The sequence below is a fragment of the Entelurus aequoreus genome, linkage group LG09, assembly GCF_033978785.1.
Source record: "Entelurus aequoreus isolate RoL-2023_Sb linkage group LG09, RoL_Eaeq_v1.1, whole genome shotgun sequence".
NCBI classification, from domain to species: domain Eukaryota; kingdom Metazoa; phylum Chordata; class Actinopteri; order Syngnathiformes; family Syngnathidae; genus Entelurus; species Entelurus aequoreus.
In genome coordinates, this window is record NC_084739.1 from 71,245,659 (window position 1) to 71,265,144 (window position 19,486).

At 39.7% G+C, this 19,486-nt stretch overlaps 2 protein-coding genes across 3 annotated transcripts in view; one reads left to right on the forward strand and one right to left on the reverse strand.

Annotated features, from left to right (window-relative positions):
* The window catches only part of dis3 (DIS3 exosome endoribonuclease and 3'-5' exoribonuclease), a 38,304-nt gene extending 28,072 nt beyond the window's left edge, over positions 1-10,232 (forward strand). For both annotated transcript variants that reach the window (XM_062059284.1, XM_062059286.1), the window contains exon 21: positions 9,212-10,232. In XM_062059284.1, the coding sequence (XP_061915268.1) occupies positions 9,212-9,280 (69 nt within the window). In that variant the 3' untranslated portion in view covers positions 9,281-10,232. The remainder of the gene's footprint in view (positions 1-9,211) is intronic.
* A 3,924-nt stretch (positions 10,233-14,156) lies between these two features.
* The window catches only part of bora (bora aurora kinase A activator), a 28,611-nt gene continuing 23,281 nt past the window's right edge, over positions 14,157-19,486 (reverse strand). Inside the window, exons 11-12 of the mRNA XM_062059291.1 lie at positions 15,209-15,349; positions 14,157-14,648 (exon numbers count right to left, since the gene is read on the reverse strand). Coding sequence (XP_061915275.1) covers positions 14,628-14,648; positions 15,209-15,349 — 162 coding nt within the window. The 3' untranslated portion in view covers positions 14,157-14,627. The remainder of the gene's footprint in view (positions 14,649-15,208; positions 15,350-19,486) is intronic.

Genomic DNA, 19,486 nt, shown 5'->3' on the forward strand with positions numbered 1-19,486 from the left:
AAAACCGGGAATTTGTACGAAAAGAAAAATGGTAATTTTGTTGTCCCAACTAAGATCAATGTTTTGAAGGTGGAATGGTCAAAAACGGTTGAAAAATGTAGTCTGTGAAAACTTTCCAGGAGGAGGTGGAAATAGGGCATTGGAGAACTGGGGTTTCTGGGAAATCCTGGAATTGTTTTGAACTTGGAAAATGGTAGTTTGATTGTCCCAAGTGAGATGAGTGTGTGGATGGTGGAACAGTTCCAATCGGGTGAGAAATGTCGGATATGAAGTCAATTGTATATTTCCCATTAATGGTCAACGGGAAGAAAATTACAGGAAAACTGGGAATTTTTGAAACTATTGCCCCCAGCACAGTTGTCTTAGATGATATGAATGGGTCTGTGGGGGAAGTTTTCCGAATCAGTTGAAAAATTATGACGTCGTAACACTTTGAGTTTAAAAGTGGTATCTCGGAATTCCTGGAATTTTGGGAAAACCGGGAATTTGTACGAAAAGGAAAATGGTAAATTTGTTGTTCTAACTAAGAGCAATGTTTTGAAGGTGAAATTGTCAAAAACGGTTGAAAATGGAGACTGTGAAAACTTTCCAGGAGGAGGTGGAAATAGGGCTTTGGAGACCTGGGAATTCTGGGAAATCCTGGAATTGTTTTGAACTTGGAAAATGGTAGTTTGATTGTTTAAAGTGAGATGAGTGTGTGGATGGTGGAACAGTTCCAATCGGGTGAGAAATGTGCAAGTTCAAAAAATGGCCAAATCATTTTCAATGGGAAAAATGTCCCGGAAAATATTCTTTTTGGCGAGCACACCTTTTGTGGTCACACCGAACATTTTCATACGGAACTGTTGTTCCTCTTGAGGGAAAACTGTACTGTAGAGCACACCAAACTTTTGTGATTTTTAAAAATAATAATAATAAATTGAGGAATTAGTGATGCAGAACATGTGTGAATATTTGTTCATTCACATTACTTAATACCACTCTTACACTCCTCAAATAACAATAATACCACTCTTACACTCCTCAAATAACAATAATAATACCACTCTTACACTCCTCAAATAACAATAATAATACAACTCTTACACTCCTCAAATAACAATAATAATACAACTCTTACACTCCTCAAATAACAATAATAATACAACTCTTACACTCCTCAAATAACAATAATAATACAACTCTTACACTCCTCAAATAACAATAATAATACCACTCTTACACTCCTCAAATAACAATAATACCACTCTTACACTCCTCAAATAACAATAATAATACCACTCTTACACTCCTCAAATAACAATAATAAAACCACTCTTACACTCCTCAAATAACAATAATAATACCACTCTTACACTCCTCAAATAACAATAATACCACTCTTACACTCCTCAAATAACAATAATACCACTCTTACACTCCTCAAATAACAATAATAATACCACTCTTACACTCCTCAAATAACAATAATACCACTCTTACACTCCTCAAATAACAATAATACCACTCTTACACTCCTCAAATAACAATAATACCACTCTTACACTCCTCAAATAACAATAATAATACCACTCTTACACTCCTCAAATAACAATAATAATACCACTCTTACACTCCTCAAATAACAATAATAATACAACTCTTACACTCCTCAAATAACAATAATAATACCACTCTTACACTCCTCAAATAACAATAATACCACTCTTACACTCCTCAAATAACAATAATAATACCACTCTTACACTCCTCAAATAACAATAATAATACCACTCTTACGCTCCTCAAATAACAATAATAATACCACTCTTACGCTCCTCAAATAACAATACTAATACCACTCTTACACTCCTCAAATAACAATAATAATACCACTCTTACACTCCTCAAATAACAATAATAATACCACTCTTACACTCCTCAAATAACAATAATAATACCACTCTTACGCTCCTCAAATAACAATAATAATACCACTCTTACGCTCCTCAAATAACAATAATAATACCACTCTTACGCTCCTCAAATAACAATAATAATACCACTCTTACACTCCTCAAATAACAATAATACCACTCTTACACTCCTCAAATAACAATAATAATACCACTCTTACACTCCTCAAATAACAATAATAATACAACTCTTACACTCCTCAAATAACAATAATAATACAACTCTTACACTCCTCAAATAACAATAATAATACAACTCTTACACTCCTCAAATAACAATAATAATACAACTCTTACACTCCTCAAATAACAATAATAATACCACTCTTACACTCCTCAAATAACAATAATACCACTCTTACACTCCTCAAATAACAATAATAAAACCACTCTTACACTCCTCAAATAACAATAATAATACCACTCTTACACTCCTCAAATAACAATAATACAACTCTTACACTCCTCAAATAACAATAATACCACTCTTACACTCCTCAAATAACAATAATAATACCACTCTTACACTCCTCAAATAACAATAATACCACTCTTACACTCCTCAAATAACAATAATACCACTCTTACACTCCTCAAATAACAATAATACCACTCTTACACTCCTCAAATAACAATAATAATACCACTCTTACACTCCTCAAATAACAATAATAATACAACTCTTACACTCCTCAAATAACAATAATAATACCACTCTTACACTCCTCAAATAACAATAATACCACTCTTACACTCCTCAAATAACAATAATAATACCACTCTTACACTCCTCAAATAACAATAATAATACCACTCTTACGCTCCTCAAATAACAATAATAATACCACTCTTACGCTCCTCAAATAACAATAATAATACCACTCTTACGCTCCTCAAATAACAATAATAATACCACTCTTACACTCCTCAAATAACAATAATAATACCACTCTTACACTCCTCAAATAACAATAATAATACCACTCTTACACTCCTCAAATAACAATAATAATACCACTCTTACACTCCTCAAATAACAATAATAATACCACTCTTACGCTCCTCAAATAACAATAATAATACCACTCTTACGCTCCTCAAATAACAATAATAATACCACTCTTACGCTCCTCAAATAACAATAATAATACCACTCTTACGCTCCTCAAATAACAATAATAATACCACTCTTACGCTCCTCAAATAACAATAATAATACCACTCTTACACTCCTCAAATAACAATAATAATACCACTCTTACACTCCTCAAATAACAATAATAATACCACTCTTACACTCCTCAAATAACAATAATAATACCACTCTTACGCTCCTCAAATAACAATAATAACACCACTCTTACACTCCTCAAATAACAATAATAATACAACTCTTACACTCCTCAAATAACAATAATAATACCACTCTTACAAATAATACAACTCTTACACTCCTCAAATAACAATAATAATACCACTCTTACACTCCTCAAATAACAATAATAATACAACTCTTACACTCCTCAAATAACAATAATAATACCACTCTTACACTCCTCAAATAACAATAATAATACCACTCTTACGCTCCTCAAATAACAATAATAATACCACTCTTACGCTCCTCAAATAACAATAATAATACCACTCTTACGCTCCTCAAATAACAATAATACCACTCTTGCGCTCCTCAAATAACAATAATAATACCACTCTTACGCTCCTCAAATAACAATAATAATACCACTCTTACACTCCTCAAATAACAATAATAATACCACTCTTACACTCCTCAAATAACAATAATAATACCACTCTTACGCTCCTCAAATAACAATAATAATACCACTCTTACGCTCCTCAAATAACAATAATAATACCACTCTTACGCTCCTCAAATAACAATAATAATACCACTCTTACACTCCTCAAATAACAATAATAATACCACTCTTACGCTCCTCAAATAACAATAATAATACCACTCTTACGCTCCTCAAATAACAATTATAATACCACTCTTACGCTCCTCAAATAACAATAATAATACCACTCTTACGCTCCTCAAATAACAATAATAATACCACTCTTACACTCCTCAAATAACAATAATAATACCACTCTTACACTCCTCAAATAACAATAATAATACCACTCTTACACTCCTCAAATAACAATAATAATACCACTCTTACGCTCCTCAAATAACAATAATAACACCACTCTTACACTCCTCAAATAACAATAATAATACAACTCTTACACTCCTCAAATAACAATAATAATACCACTCTTACAAATAATACAACTCTTACACTCCTCAAATAACAATAATAATACCACTCTTACACTCCTCAAATAACAATAATAATACCACTCTTACACTCCTCAAATAACAATAATAATACCACTCTTACACTCCTCAAATAACAATAATAATACCACTCTTACGCTCCTCAAATAACAATAATAATACCACTCTTACGCTCCTCAAATAACAATAATAATACCACTCTTACGCTCCTCAAATAACAATAATACCACTCTTACGCTCCTCAAATAACAATAATAATACCACTCTTACGCTCCTCAAATAACAATAATAATACCACTCTTACGCTCCTCAAATAACAATAATAATACCACTCTTACGCTCCTCAAATAACAATAATAATACCACTCTTACGCTCCTCAAATAACAATAATAATACCACTCTTACACTCCTCAAATAACAATAATAATACCACTCTTACGCTCCTCAAATAACAATAATAATACCACTCTTACGCTCCTCAAATAACAATAATAATACAACTCTTACACTCCTCAAATAACAATAATAATACCACTCTTACGCTCCTCAAATAACAATAATAATACCACTCTTACGCTCCTCAAATAACAATAATAATACCACTCTTACACTCCTCAAATAACAATAATAATACCACTCTTACGCTCCTCAAATAACAATAATAATACCACTCTTACGCTCCTCAAATAACAATAATAATACCACTCTTACGCTCCTCAAATAACAATAATACCACTCTTACGCTCCTCAAATAACAATAATAATACCACTCTTACGCTCCTCAAATAACAATAATAATACCACTCTTACACTCCTCAAATAACAATAATAATACCACTCTTACACTCCTCAAATAACAATAATAATACCACTCTTACGCTCCTCAAATAACAATAATAATACCACTCTTACGCTCCTCAAATAACAATAATAATACCACTCTTACGCTCCTCAAATAACAATAATAATACCACTCTTACACTCCTCAAATAACAATAATAATACCACTCTTACGCTCCTCAAATAACAATAATAATACCACTCTTACGCTCCTCAAATAACAATTATAATACCACTCTTACGCTCCTCAAATAACAATAATAATACCACTCTTACGCTCCTCAAATAACAATAATAATACCACTCTTACACTCCTCAAATAACAATAATAATACCACTCTTACAAATAATACAACTCTTACACTCCTCAAATAACAATAATAATACCACTCTTACACTCCTCAAATAACAATAATAATACAACTCTTACACTCCTCAAATAACAATAATAATACCACTCTTACACTCCTCAAATAACAATAATAATACCACTCTTACGCTCCTCAAATAACAATAATAATACCACTCTTACGCTCCTCAAATAACAATAATACCACTCTTGCGCTCCTCAAATAACAATAATAATACCACTCTTACGCTCCTCAAATAACAATAATAATACCACTCTTACACTCCTCAAATAACAATAATAATACCACTCTTACACTCCTCAAATAACAATAATAATACCACTCTTACGCTCCTCAAATAACAATAATAATACCACTCTTACGCTCCTCAAATAACAATAATAATACCACTCTTACGCTCCTCAAATAACAATAATACCACTCTTACGCTCCTCAAATAACAATATTACCACTCTTACGCTCCTCAAATAACAATAATAATACCACTCTTACACTCCTCAAATAACAATAATAATACCACTCTTACACTCCTCAAATAACAATAATAATACCACTCTTACGCTCCTCAAATAACAATAATAATACCACTCTTACGCTCCTCAAATAACAATAATAATACCACTCTTACGCTCCTCAAATAACAATAATAATACCACTCTTACACTCCTCAAATAACAATAATAATACCACTCTTACGCTCCTCAAATAACAATAATAATACCACTCTTACGCTCCTCAAATAACAATTATAATACCACTCTTACGCTCCTCAAATAACAATAATAATACCACTCTTACGCTCCTCAAATAACAATAATAATACCACTCTTACACTCCTCAAATAACAATAATAATACCACTCTTACAAATAATACAACTCTTACACTCCTCAAATAACAATAATAATACCACTCTTACACTCCTCAAATAACAATAATAATACCACTCTTACACTCCTCAAATAACAATAATAATACCACTCTTACACTCCTCAAATAACAATAATAATACCACTCTTACGCTCCTCAAATAACAATAATAATACCACTCTTACGCTCCTCAAATAACAATAATAATACCACTCTTACGCTCCTCAAATAACAATAATACCACTCTTGCGCTCCTCAAATAACAATAATAATACCACTCTTACGCTCCTCAAATAACAATAATAATACCACTCTTACACTCCTCAAATAACAATAATAATACCACTCTTACACTCCTCAAATAACAATAATAATACCACTCTTACGCTCCTCAAATAACAATAATAATACCACTCTTACGCTCCTCAAATAACAATAATAATACCACTCTTACGCTCCTCAAATAACAATAATAATACCACTCTTACACTCCTCAAATAACAATAATAATACCACTCTTACGCTCCTCAAATAACAATAATAATACCACTCTTACGCTCCTCAAATAACAATTATAATACCACTCTTACGCTCCTCAAATAACAATAATAATACCACTCTTACGCTCCTCAAATAACAATAATAATACCACTCTTACGCTCCTCAAATAACAATAATAATACCACTCTTACACTCCTCAAATAACAATAATAATACCACTCTTACACTCCTCAAATAACAATAATAATACCACTCTTACGCTCCTCAAATAACAATAATAACACCACTCTTACACTCCTCAAATAACAATAATAATACAACTCTTACACTCCTCAAATAACAATAATAATACCACTCTTACAAATAATACAACTCTTACACTCCTCAAATAACAATAATAATACCACTCTTACACTCCTCAAATAACAATAATAATACCACTCTTACACTCCTCAAATAACAATAATAATACCACTCTTACACTCCTCAAATAACAATAATAATACCACTCTTACGCTCCTCAAATAACAATAATAATACCACTCTTACGCTCCTCAAATAACAATAATAATACCACTCTTACGCTCCTCAAATAACAATAATACCACTCTTACGCTCCTCAAATAACAATAATAATACCACTCTTACGCTCCTCAAATAACAATAATAATACCACTCTTACGCTCCTCAAATAACAATAATAATACCACTCTTACGCTCCTCAAATAACAATAATAATACCACTCTTACGCTCCTCAAATAACAATAATAATACCACTCTTACACTCCTCAAATAACAATAATAATACCACTCTTACGCTCCTCAAATAACAATAATAATACCACTCTTACGCTCCTCAAATAACAATAATAATACAACTCTTACACTCCTCAAATAACAATAATAATACCACTCTTACGCTCCTCAAATAACAATAATAATACCACTCTTACGCTCCTCAAATAACAATAATAATACCACTCTTACACTCCTCAAATAACAATAATAATACCACTCTTACGCTCCTCAAATAACAATAATAATACCACTCTTACGCTCCTCAAATAACAATAATAATACCACTCTTACGCTCCTCAAATAACAATAATACCACTCTTACGCTCCTCAAATAACAATAATAATACCACTCTTACGCTCCTCAAATAACAATAATAATACCACTCTTACACTCCTCAAATAACAATAATAATACCACTCTTACACTCCTCAAATAACAATAATAATACCACTCTTACGCTCCTCAAATAACAATAATAATACCACTCTTACGCTCCTCAAATAACAATAATAATACCACTCTTACGCTCCTCAAATAACAATAATAATACCACTCTTACACTCCTCAAATAACAATAATAATACCACTCTTACGCTCCTCAAATAACAATAATAATACCACTCTTACGCTCCTCAAATAACAATTATAATACCACTCTTACGCTCCTCAAATAACAATAATAATACCACTCTTACGCTCCTCAAATAACAATAATAATACCACTCTTACGCTCCTCAAATAACAATAATAATACCACTCTTACACTCCTCAAATAACAATAATAATACCACTCTTACACTCCTCAAATAACAATAATAATACCACTCTTACGCTCCTCAAATAACAATAATAACACCACTCTTACACTCCTCAAATAACAATAATAATACAACTCTTACACTCCTCAAATAACAATAATAATACCACTCTTACAAATAATACAACTCTTACACTCCTCAAATAACAATAATAATACCACTCTTACACTCCTCAAATAACAATAATAATACCACTCTTACACTCCTCAAATAACAATAATAATACCACTCTTACACTCCTCAAATAACAATAATAATACCACTCTTACGCTCCTCAAATAACAATAATAATACCACTCTTACGCTCCTCAAATAACAATAATAATACCACTCTTACGCTCCTCAAATAACAATAATACCACTCTTACGCTCCTCAAATAACAATAATAATACCACTCTTACGCTCCTCAAATAACAATAATAATACCACTCTTACACTCCTCAAATAACAATAATAATACCACTCTTACACTCCTCAAATAACAATAATAATACCACTCTTACGCTCCTCAAATAACAATAATAATACCACTCTTACGCTCCTCAAATAACAATAATAATACCACTCTTACGCTCCTCAAATAACAATAATAATACCACTCTTACACTCCTCAAATAACAATAATAATACCACTCTTACGCTCCTCAAATAACAATAATAATACCACTCTTACGCTCCTCAAATAACAATAATAATACCACTATACACTCCTCAAATAACATATTGTATATTTGCTTTCAGATTCCTGGTGTGAGTGTTCCAGTCCCAGATGCTGGACCACAAGCCAAGAAACCCAAGCTGGACCGCTGATGCTCTCCTTCAACAACTCTCAGACTCATCTTTGGACATTTTAATAAAGTGACATCATGTATTGGTGGTTATATTTCTGGATGTACACACTTTTAACATGATGTATTGGTGGTTATATTTCTGGGTGTACACACTTTTAACATGATGTATTGGTGGTTATATTTCTGGATGTACACACTTTTAACATGATGTATTGGTGGTTATATTTCTGGATGTACACACTTTTAACATGATGTATTGGTGGTTATATTTCTGGGTGTACACACGTTTAACCGTCTACAAGAGGGCTGTCCAAAGTGTCTCACAGCTCCTTTTTCATTGGCCCACAACAACATTCATTATTATTGATAAATGTTCTTATATATTACACATGAATGTGCTTTGTCTTAGCACAAGGCTAGTTTAGCATATATTGACCTACATTGGATTGATTTTAGCATCTTTGAACGCACAAAATGTATCAAAGTGTCCCCCACATACTTCAATAGTTTGGACATCCCTGGTTTGTAGCTATGTAAACTGATATCTTTAAATTAATATTTTATTGCATTGCAAAACAATTTACCCTATTTTCCCGTACAATTCTCCGCTACATTTTCCTCAAACTTTGAACCCTGCGGCTTATCTGTGAATTTTCCTTTGCTAACGGCTACATTTAAGCAAAGAATTGGAACAATGCACTAAAATAATCCAATTTAAGAAACGGTTCCAACTCAAAGTGTTTATGGGGACTGCAAAAATACCTGTGGCAGTGGGGGCGTGGTCACCATGACATCAAATCATTTGTATATATAAATAATGTATACATACATTTAAAACAAATGTTCTTAATTAGTATTAACATTTTTTTTTATCGTTTTGCCATATTTTCAATTGCAGTTGCTTTTTGTACAATTTACTTTGTTGAGATTATTTCAAGTGTTTTTGTTTTTTTTAATTAAAAACAACTAGCAACAAATCTAGCATCTTCTTCTGGTGTTATTGTAGAATGTAGTCGTGTTTAGAGACTCTGTCCACTCAATATTTGCACATTTTGTAGATGGCTGTCCTCGTGTATATCTGCAATATATTTAAAAATCACGTCCACATCACAGACATGCTGACAACGCTCCAGACAATGGCGTGCGTTTTGTTTACATCCGGTTTCGGCAGAACTGTGATCAAAGTCTTTTTCAGTGGTCGGGTTTCCGGGTACATCACTTGTCAATAGTGCACAAATAAATGGTTATATATATATCAATTCATACTATAACGACCAACTAATGTTAATGTTTTATGATCGTGTGGTTTGGATTCGGTGTCAGTTTTTCCCATGGCCACAAACGCATCGTCCGTGCCTGCAAGGTGATTGGCACAGAATGAGGAAGTGTTGTTGTGTGTCCGAGGAAGCTAAGACTCACGAGACAAAAGTGTAAAACCTGTTGGAATTTGTGCCGTTTGTTATCATAAGATTGGTAATAAAAGTTAAGAATAGGGTCGGATTTTGTAAAAAAATATATATATTTGTTAAGGTGTGGTGTCGCGCCACATTTAATTACATTAGGGGGGAACCCTGATTAGTACAAGAGGAATCCTGATAAACATGTTGAACAAGGAGAACATCTTAGTCATCTCATAAAGGATGAATAAAGACGTCAATGACATCTGTTTTGTTTGATCAGCCGTTTTACAGGCGCCGTTTGTGAACAATTAAGGTATGTAAATTAACATTGACAAAATCTTTCTATGTAAATAATTAATTTCACAACATGCGGTACACATCTGCAGTTTATAGTCCGGTGCAGCTAATATGTGGACAATAAATCGTGTTTTTCTTCTGAAATTTAGCGGTTGTAGTCCAGAAAATACAGAAGACTTCAAGCAGTCTGGTTTACCACCTTAATGGTGGTCATGAATACTAATTTGTAATTTGCAGGCCGCCTGCGGAGAAAAGCTTCGACGCCATTTATTTATTCATCACTTTTAATGACAAGATGGCAAAATGAGAACTTTTCGCCTTTTGCGTCCTTTGAATCACGTACCGCTCTGGCTCTCCATACACAGTGTGGAGCCGCTCCCTTGAACCAATAACTACCTCCAACGCGGAAAATCAACTGCATTTCTTGGTATCTTAAAGGCCTACTGAAATGATTTTTTTTTTATTTAAACGGAGATAGCAGATCCATTCTATGTGTCATACTTGATCATTTTGCGATATTGCCATATTTTTGCTGAAAGGATTTAGTAGAGAAAATCGACGATAAAGTTCGCAACTTTTGCTGGCTGATAAAAAAAAGCCTTGCCTGTACCGGAAGTAGCGTGACGTAGTCAGTTGTTCACTCCCTCATATTTTCCTATTGTTTTCAACACAGCTAGAGCTATTCGGACCGTGAAAGTGACGATTACCCCATTAATTTGAGTGAGGATGAAAGATTCATGGATGAGGAACGTTAGAGTGACGGACTAGAATGCAGTGAAATACTTTTTTTTTTCTCGCTCTGACCGTAACTTAGGTACAAGCTGGCTCATTGGATTCCACACTCTCTCCTTTTTCTATTGTGGATCACGGATTTGTATTTTAAACCACCTCAGATACTAGATCCTCTTGAAAATGAGAGTCGAGAACGCGAAATGGACATTACAGGGCCTTTTATCTCCACGACAATACATCGACAAAGCTCTTTAGCATCTTTAGCATGAGCTAACGTGATAGCATCTGTCTCAAATGCAGATAGAAACAAAATAAATAAATCCCTGACTGGAAGGATAGACAGAAGATCAACAATACTATTAAACCATGGACATGTAACTACACGGTTAATAGATCTCAGCCTGGCAAAGCTTAACAATGCTGTTGCTAACAACGCTAAGGCTAACTTAGCAACCGGAGCTATGATAAAAAATTAGCGCTCCACCTACGCCAGCCAGCCCTCATCTGCTTTGCTCAGCAACACCCGTGCTCACCTGCGTTCCAGCAATTGACGGCGCGACGAAGGACTTCACCAGATCATCCGTGCGGTGGGTCTGCTAGCATCGGCTAGGCGTCTGCTATCCGAGTAAGTGGCCCTTGTGTTGCTACAGCCACCTACAACGTTCTTCTTTGCAGCCTCCATTGCTCATTAAACAAATTGCAAAAGATTCACCAACACAGATGTCCAGAATACTGTGGAATTATGAAATGAAAACAGAGCTTTTTTGTATTGTATTCAATGGAGAAGGCATACCTCTGTTCCCCGGGCTACGTCACGCGCATACGTCATCCTTCGAAGGCTTTTTCAACCGGAAGTGTGGCGGGAAATGTAAAATGTCACTTTATAAGTTAACCCGGCCGTATTGGCATGTGTTGCAATGTTAAGATGTCATCATTGATATATAAACTATCAGACTGCGTGGTCGCTAGTAGTGGCTTTCAGTAGGCCTTTAAGTATCATTAATACTGAAGGATGAGAGAAAGCCAGGAGCAGGCATGCTAATTGCTAAGCTAACCCGTCTCGAAACACCACCCAGAAATAAGTGCTTAGTAAACTTTAAGAAGTGTAGAAGGAAGAGCGTTACAACAGGAAGTAAGTATTAATAAGCGTTACAGAGAAGATAACACAACAACTATTGCGGTGTCAGCATTTTCAGTCAGTACACGACATTTAGGAAGAGGGCGGTCCGATCCATAAATTGGTGGTGTCGATATAAAGGGTAGTATCAATATATGATCAACATCAGATATAGATTTTTTTGTTGTTCATGTGTACAAACTGGGGGAATAATTCCCTGGACACAAGAGGACTTTGAGCGTACAAACCAAATGATTTAAATGAGTTGTCGATAGTCATTTTTTATTTTTGTTTGGTTATTGTGTACCGCTGACTTTAATGGTTCAAACTAATAAACTTTATTCAACTGAATAAATAGAGGAGCGCGTGGGCTGTGCCTCAGAGCGTAGGGTGTGCAGCTCCATGCGTTCTCCTCATGAGCAAAATGGAACTCTGTCTCTGCCTGATTCCTTGCTTCTTGTTCTGTTTAATAAATAGTTCCGTGCTTAAACCTGACAATGTGCTACAAGAATAAGAAACTAGTTGAAAGATTGTGTGAATGTAGAGTTAAGACAAGTGATCGGGTTGAAACATCCCGAGAATGTTGACACGGTCCCTAATGAATTGGTCATATAAGGAGGATTGTGGAATAAGTGACAGTAAGTACGGTACAAAGGCATAAAACAAAACATAATTGTTAGAATAATTATATAGAAGTTATCACACAACTCTTATGCTTAAAGGCCGTTGCTCTAGTGTTTATCTATTGTGCTCAAGCTGTACTTTTATTTTCGCGCAAAGGCACACAACTTATCTTCCACTGCAAGTTAGGAGTAGCCTCGCAGCAGATGTTTTCTGTCTTTTAGCCCGCTAACAGCCAAGGACGAACCAGGACCAACCAGCACATTTCTGTTCTGAATAATCACGTATTGTGCGTACTGAGCAGCTGGCATAATGTGTGACCCCTCCCTTTAGAGGCAGCCTCAGCATGGAACTAGGGAACTCCTCAACTGAATAAATAGAGGAGCGCGTGGGCTGTAACTGAGTGTGCAGCTCCATGCGTTCTCCTCATGAGCAAAATGGAACTCTGTCTCTGCCTGATTCCTTGCTTCTTGTTCTGTTTAATAAATAGTTCCGTGCTTAAACCTGACAATGTGCTACAAGAATAAGAAACTAGTTGAAAGATTGTGTGAATGTAGAGTTAACACAAGTGATCGGCAGCATCAAACCTGGGTTGAAACTTCCCGAGAATGTTGACACTGTCCCTAATGAATTGGTCATATAAGGAGGATTGTGGAATAAGTGACAGTAGAAAGGCATAAAACAAAACACGATGACCAAAGTAAGACATAAACACGTTCTTAGGCAGCTAAAAACAATCATGTTCATTTAATGATCCAGCAAGAATGGCGAGTGGCATTCTTCAAATAGTCTTACTACGGTGAGGGAAAAATATATCACATTTAAAATGTACAATCCACACCAATCTTTAGGGTTTATATTCACGTAGTTTAAGAAAAAAAGTTAAATATATATGAAAATCTGTAAAAACATACGGTACAAACATGATTGTGTCAGCACCGAGTTCAATTGCAGCGAGAAAAAAAGAAAAAGTGAGCAAGCATCCACGTGGTCTCACCCACTTACATCCACGTGGTCTCACCCACTTACATCCACGTGGTCTCACCCACTTACATCCACGTGGTCTCACCCACTTACATCCACGTGGTCTCACCCACTTACAGCAAAGATGACCTTGAACTTTAACCCCCTGAAGAAATCCTAACCACTGGAGGGTCAATTAAACACTCCTGCCAGAGAAGAGCTGCACGTGGCGGCGTTCAGTGATGAGGAAACCGCGCCTGGAAGATGACAAACACTCCTTTAGTATTCAAACTACTGGGAACACTTATTTGTATTTACTATTCAAACTACTGGGGTTGATGACTACTTACAGGTTTATAGATCAGTGGAAACCTGTGACAGCTAGAGTGCAAGAAATAACTTCAGTTACTAGTTCATCCAGGGGGTTGATGACTACTTACAGGTTTATAGATCAATGGAAACCTGTGACTGCTAGAGTGCAAGAAATAACTTTGCACTAGGTTTGACATCAGTTACTAGTTCATCCAGGGGGTTGATGACTACTTACAGGTTTATAGATCAGTGGAAACCTGTGACTGCCAGAGTGCAAGACATAACTTTGCACTAGATTTGACCTCAGTTACTAGTTCATCCAGGGGGTTGATGACTACTTACAGGTTTATAGATCAGTGGAAACCTGTGACTGCTAGAGTGCAAGAAATAACCCTGCACTAAAACTGGATTTATCGGAGTTAAAAAAATGGGTTTCTGGCTCTGACATGGAAGGATGAATAAAAATGGGACTACTAATTTGGCCATTTCGGGTCAGTTGTCATACCTTCACTTTAGAGGTTCTGGTGAGGTGGAACGCGTCGTCTGGGAAGTTGGAAGTGAAGGACTCCTTTCCGAGGCAGTCGGAGCCGAGGCCGTCAATGAGACTGCCGGCGCCCGCTGAGGTAGTGTTGTATCCGCTGTCCACCTGCACGCACAACGCTCAGCATTACCCATTCAGGGGGAAACCACTGAGAGCATGTTAATAATAATAAATAAATGAAAATAACATAACATAACATAACATAACATAACATAACATAACATAACATAACATAACATAACATAACATAACACGATCACACTGCAGGCCAAAGTGGCCCAAATCTGACCTTTTTTTAATCTGATTTGTTTTCCCAAATGACTCTTTACACTGCAAGTAAAATGTGATCTTTATCAGACTCCAGTGTAAACGTGCACAGGCCCCAATGTGGCCCCAACGTGGCCCCTACATGGCACCAACGTGGTCCCTACATGGCCCCAATGTGGCCCCTACATGGCCCCAACGTGGTCCCAATGTGGTCCCAATGTGGCCCCTACACGGCCCCAATGTGGCCCCTACATGGCCCCAACGTGGTCCCAATGTGGTCCCAATGTGGTCCCAATGTGGCCCCTACACGGCCCCAATGTGGCCCCTACATGGCCCCAACGTGGCCCCAACGTGGTCCCAATGTGGTCCCAATGTGGCCCCTACACGGCCCCAATGTGGCCCCTACATGGCCCCAACGTGGTCCCAATGTGGTCCCAATGTGGCCCCTACACGGCCCCAATGTGGCCCCCATGTCACTGGCATGCGCAGTTTGATCAACTTAAAACTAAGGAAGTTGACCGGATTCCGTAAATCAGGGGTGCCCATTAGGTGGATGGCGAGCTAGCAGTCGACGGTGGAGGGTGTGTCAGTGGATGGTGGAGGGTGTGTCAGTGGATGGTGGAGGGTGTGTCAGTGGATGGTGGAGGGTGTGTCAGTGGATGGTGGAGGGTGTGTCAGTGGATGGTGGAGGGTGTGTCAGTGGATGGTGGAGGATGTGTCAGTGGATGGTGGAGGGTGTGTCAGTGGATGGTGGAGGATGTGTCAGTGGATGGTGGAGGGTGTGTCAGTGGATGGTGGAGGGTGTGTCAGTCCATGGTGGAGGGTGTGTCAGTGGATGGTGGAGGGTGTGTCAGTCCATGGTGGAGGGTGTGTCAGTCCATGGTGGAGGGTGTGTCAGTGGATGGTGTGTCAGTGGATGGTGGAGGGTGTGTCAGTCCATGGTGGAGGGTGTGTCAGTCCATGGTGGAGGGTGTGTCAGTCCATGGTGGAGGGTGTGTCAGTGGATGGTGGAGGGTGTGTCAGTGGATGGTGGAGGGTGTGTCAGTGGATGGTGGAGGGTGTGTCAGTCCATGGTGGAGGGTGTGTCAGTGGATGGTGGAGGGTGTGTCAGTGGATGGTGGAGGGTGTGTCAGTGGATGGTGGAGGGTGTGTCAGTGGATGGTGGAGGGTGTGTCAGTGGATGGTGGAGGATGTGTCAGTGGATTGTGGAGGGTGTGTCAGTCCATGGTGGAGGGTGTGTCAGTGGATGGTGGAGGGTGTGTCAGTCCATGGTGGAGGGTGTGTCAGTGGATGGTGGAGGGTGTGTCAGTGGATGGTGGAGGGTGTGTCAGTGGATGGTGGAGGGTGTGTCAGTGGATGGTGGAGGGTGTGTCAGTGGATGGTGGAGGGTGTGTCAGTCCATGGTGGAGGGTGTGTCAGTCCATGGTGGAGGGTGTGTCAGTGGATGGTGGAGGGTGTGTCAGTGGATGGTGGAGGGTGTGTCAGTGGATGGTGGAGGATGTGTCAGTGGATGGTGGAGGGTGTGTCAGTGGATGGTGGAGGATGTGTCAGTGGATGGTGGAGGGTGTGTCAGTGGATGGTGGAGGATGTGTCAGTGGATGGTGGAGGGTGTGTCAGTGGATGGTGGAGGGTGTGTCAGTGGATGGTGGAGGGTGTGTCAGTGGATGGTGGAGGGTGTGTCAGTGGATGGTGGAGGATGTGTCAGTGGATTGTGGAGGGTGTGTCAGTCCATGGTGGAGGGTGTGTCAGTGGATGGTGGAGGGTGTGTCAGTCCATGGTGGAGGGTGTGTCAGTCCATGGTGGAGGGTGTGTCAGTGGATGGTGGAGGGTGTGTCAGTTCATGGTGGAGGGTGTGTCAGTCCATGGTGGAGGGTGTGTCAGTCCATGGTGGAGGGTGTGTCAGTGGATGGTGGAGGGTGTGTCAGTGGATGGTGGAGGGTGTGTCAGTGGATGGTGGAGGATGTGTCAGTGGATGGTGGAGGGTGTGTCAGTGGATGGTGGAGGGTGTGTCAGTGGATGGTGGAGGGTGTGTCAGTGGATGGTGGAGGGTGTGTCAGTGGATGGTGGAGGGTGTGTCAGTGGATGGTGGAGGATGTGTCAGTGGATGGTGGAGGGTGTGTCAGTGGATGGTGGAGGATGTGTCAGTGGATGGTGGAGGGTGTGTCAGTGGATGGTGGAGGGTGTGTCAGTCCATGGTGGAGGGTGTGTCAGTGGATGGTGGAGGGTGTGTCAGTGGATGGTGGAGGGTGTGTCAGTGGATGGTGGAGGGTGTGTCAGTGGATGGTGGAGGGTGTGTCAGTGGATGGTGGAGGGTGTGTCAGTCCATGGTGGAGGGTGTGTCAGTCCATGGTGGAGGGTGTGTCAGTGGATGGTGGAGGGTGTGTCAGTGGATGGTGGAGGGTGTGTCAGTGGATGGTGGAGGATGTGTCAGTGGATGGTGGAGGGTGTGTCAGTGGATGGTGGAGGATGTGTCAGTGGATGGTGGAGGGTGTGTCAGTGGATGGTGGAGGATGTGTCAGTGGATGGTGGAGGGTGTGTCAGTGGATGGTGGAGGGTGTGTCAGTGGATGGTGGAGGGTGTGTCAGTGGATGGTGGAGGGTGTGTCAGTGGATGGTGGAGGATGTGTCAGTGGATTGTGGAGGGTGTGTCAGTCCATGGTGGAGGGTGTGTCAGTGGATGGTGGAGGGTGTGTCAGTCCATGGTGGAGGGTGTGTCAGTCCATGGTGGAGGGTGTGTCAGTGGATGGTGGAGGGTGTGTCAGTTCATGGTGGAGGGTGTGTCAGTCCATGGTGGAGGGTGTGTCAGTCCATGGTGGAGGGTGTGTCAGTGGATGGTGGAGGGTGTGTCAGTGGATGGTGGAGGGTGTGTCAGTGGATGGTGGAGGATGTGTCAGTGGATGGTGGAGGGTGTGTCAGTGGATGGTGGAGGGTGTGTCAGTGGATGGTGGAGGGTGTGTCAGTGGATGGTGGAGGGTGTGTCAGTGGATGGTGGAGGGTGTGTCAGTGGATGGTGGAGGATGTGTCAGTGGATGGTGGAGGGTGTGTCAGTGGATGGTGGAGGATGTGTCAGTGGATGGTGGAGGGTGTGTCAGTGGATGGTGGAGGGTGTGTCAGTCCATGGTGGAGGGTGTGTCAGTGGATGGTGGAGGGTGTGTCAGTCCATGGTGGAGGGTGTGTCAGTCCATGGTGGAGGGTGTGTCAGTGGATGGTGTGTCAGTGGATGGTGGAGGGTGTGTCAGTCCATGGTGGAGGGTGTGTCAGTCCATGGTGGAGGGTGTGTCAGTCCATGGTGGAGGGTGTGTCAGTGGATGGTGGAGGGTGTGTCAGTGGATGGTGGAGGGTGTGTCAGTGGATGGTGGAGGGTGTGTCAGTCCATGGTGGAGGGTGTGTCAGTGGATGGTGGAGGGTGTGTCAGTGGATGGTGGAGGGTGTGTCAGTGGATGGTGGAGGGTGTGTCAGTGGATGGTGGAGGGTGTGTCAGTGGATGGTGGAGGATGTGTCAGTGGATTGTGGAGGGTGTGTCAGTCCATGGTGGAGGGTGTGTCAGTGGATGGTGGAGGGTGTGTCAGTCCATGGTGGAGGGTGTGTCAGTGGATGGTGGAGGGTGTGTCAGTGGATGGTGGAGGGTGTGTCAGTGGATGGTGGAGGGTGTGTCAGTGGATGGTGGAGGGTGTGTCAGTGGATGGTGGAGGGTGTGTCAGTCCATGGTGGAGGGTGTGTCAGTCCATGGTGGAGGGTGTGTCAGTGGATGGTGGAGGGTGTGTCAGTGGATGGTGGAGGGTGTGTCAGTGGATGGTGGAGGATGTGTCAGTGGATGGTGGAGGGTGTGTCAGTGGATGGTGGAGGATGTGTCAGTGGATGGTGGAGGGTGTGTCAGTGGATGGTGGAGGATGTGTCAGTGGATGGTGGAGGGTGTGTCAGTGGATGGTGGAGGGTGTGTCAGTGGATGGTGGAGGGTGTGTCAGTGGATGGTGGA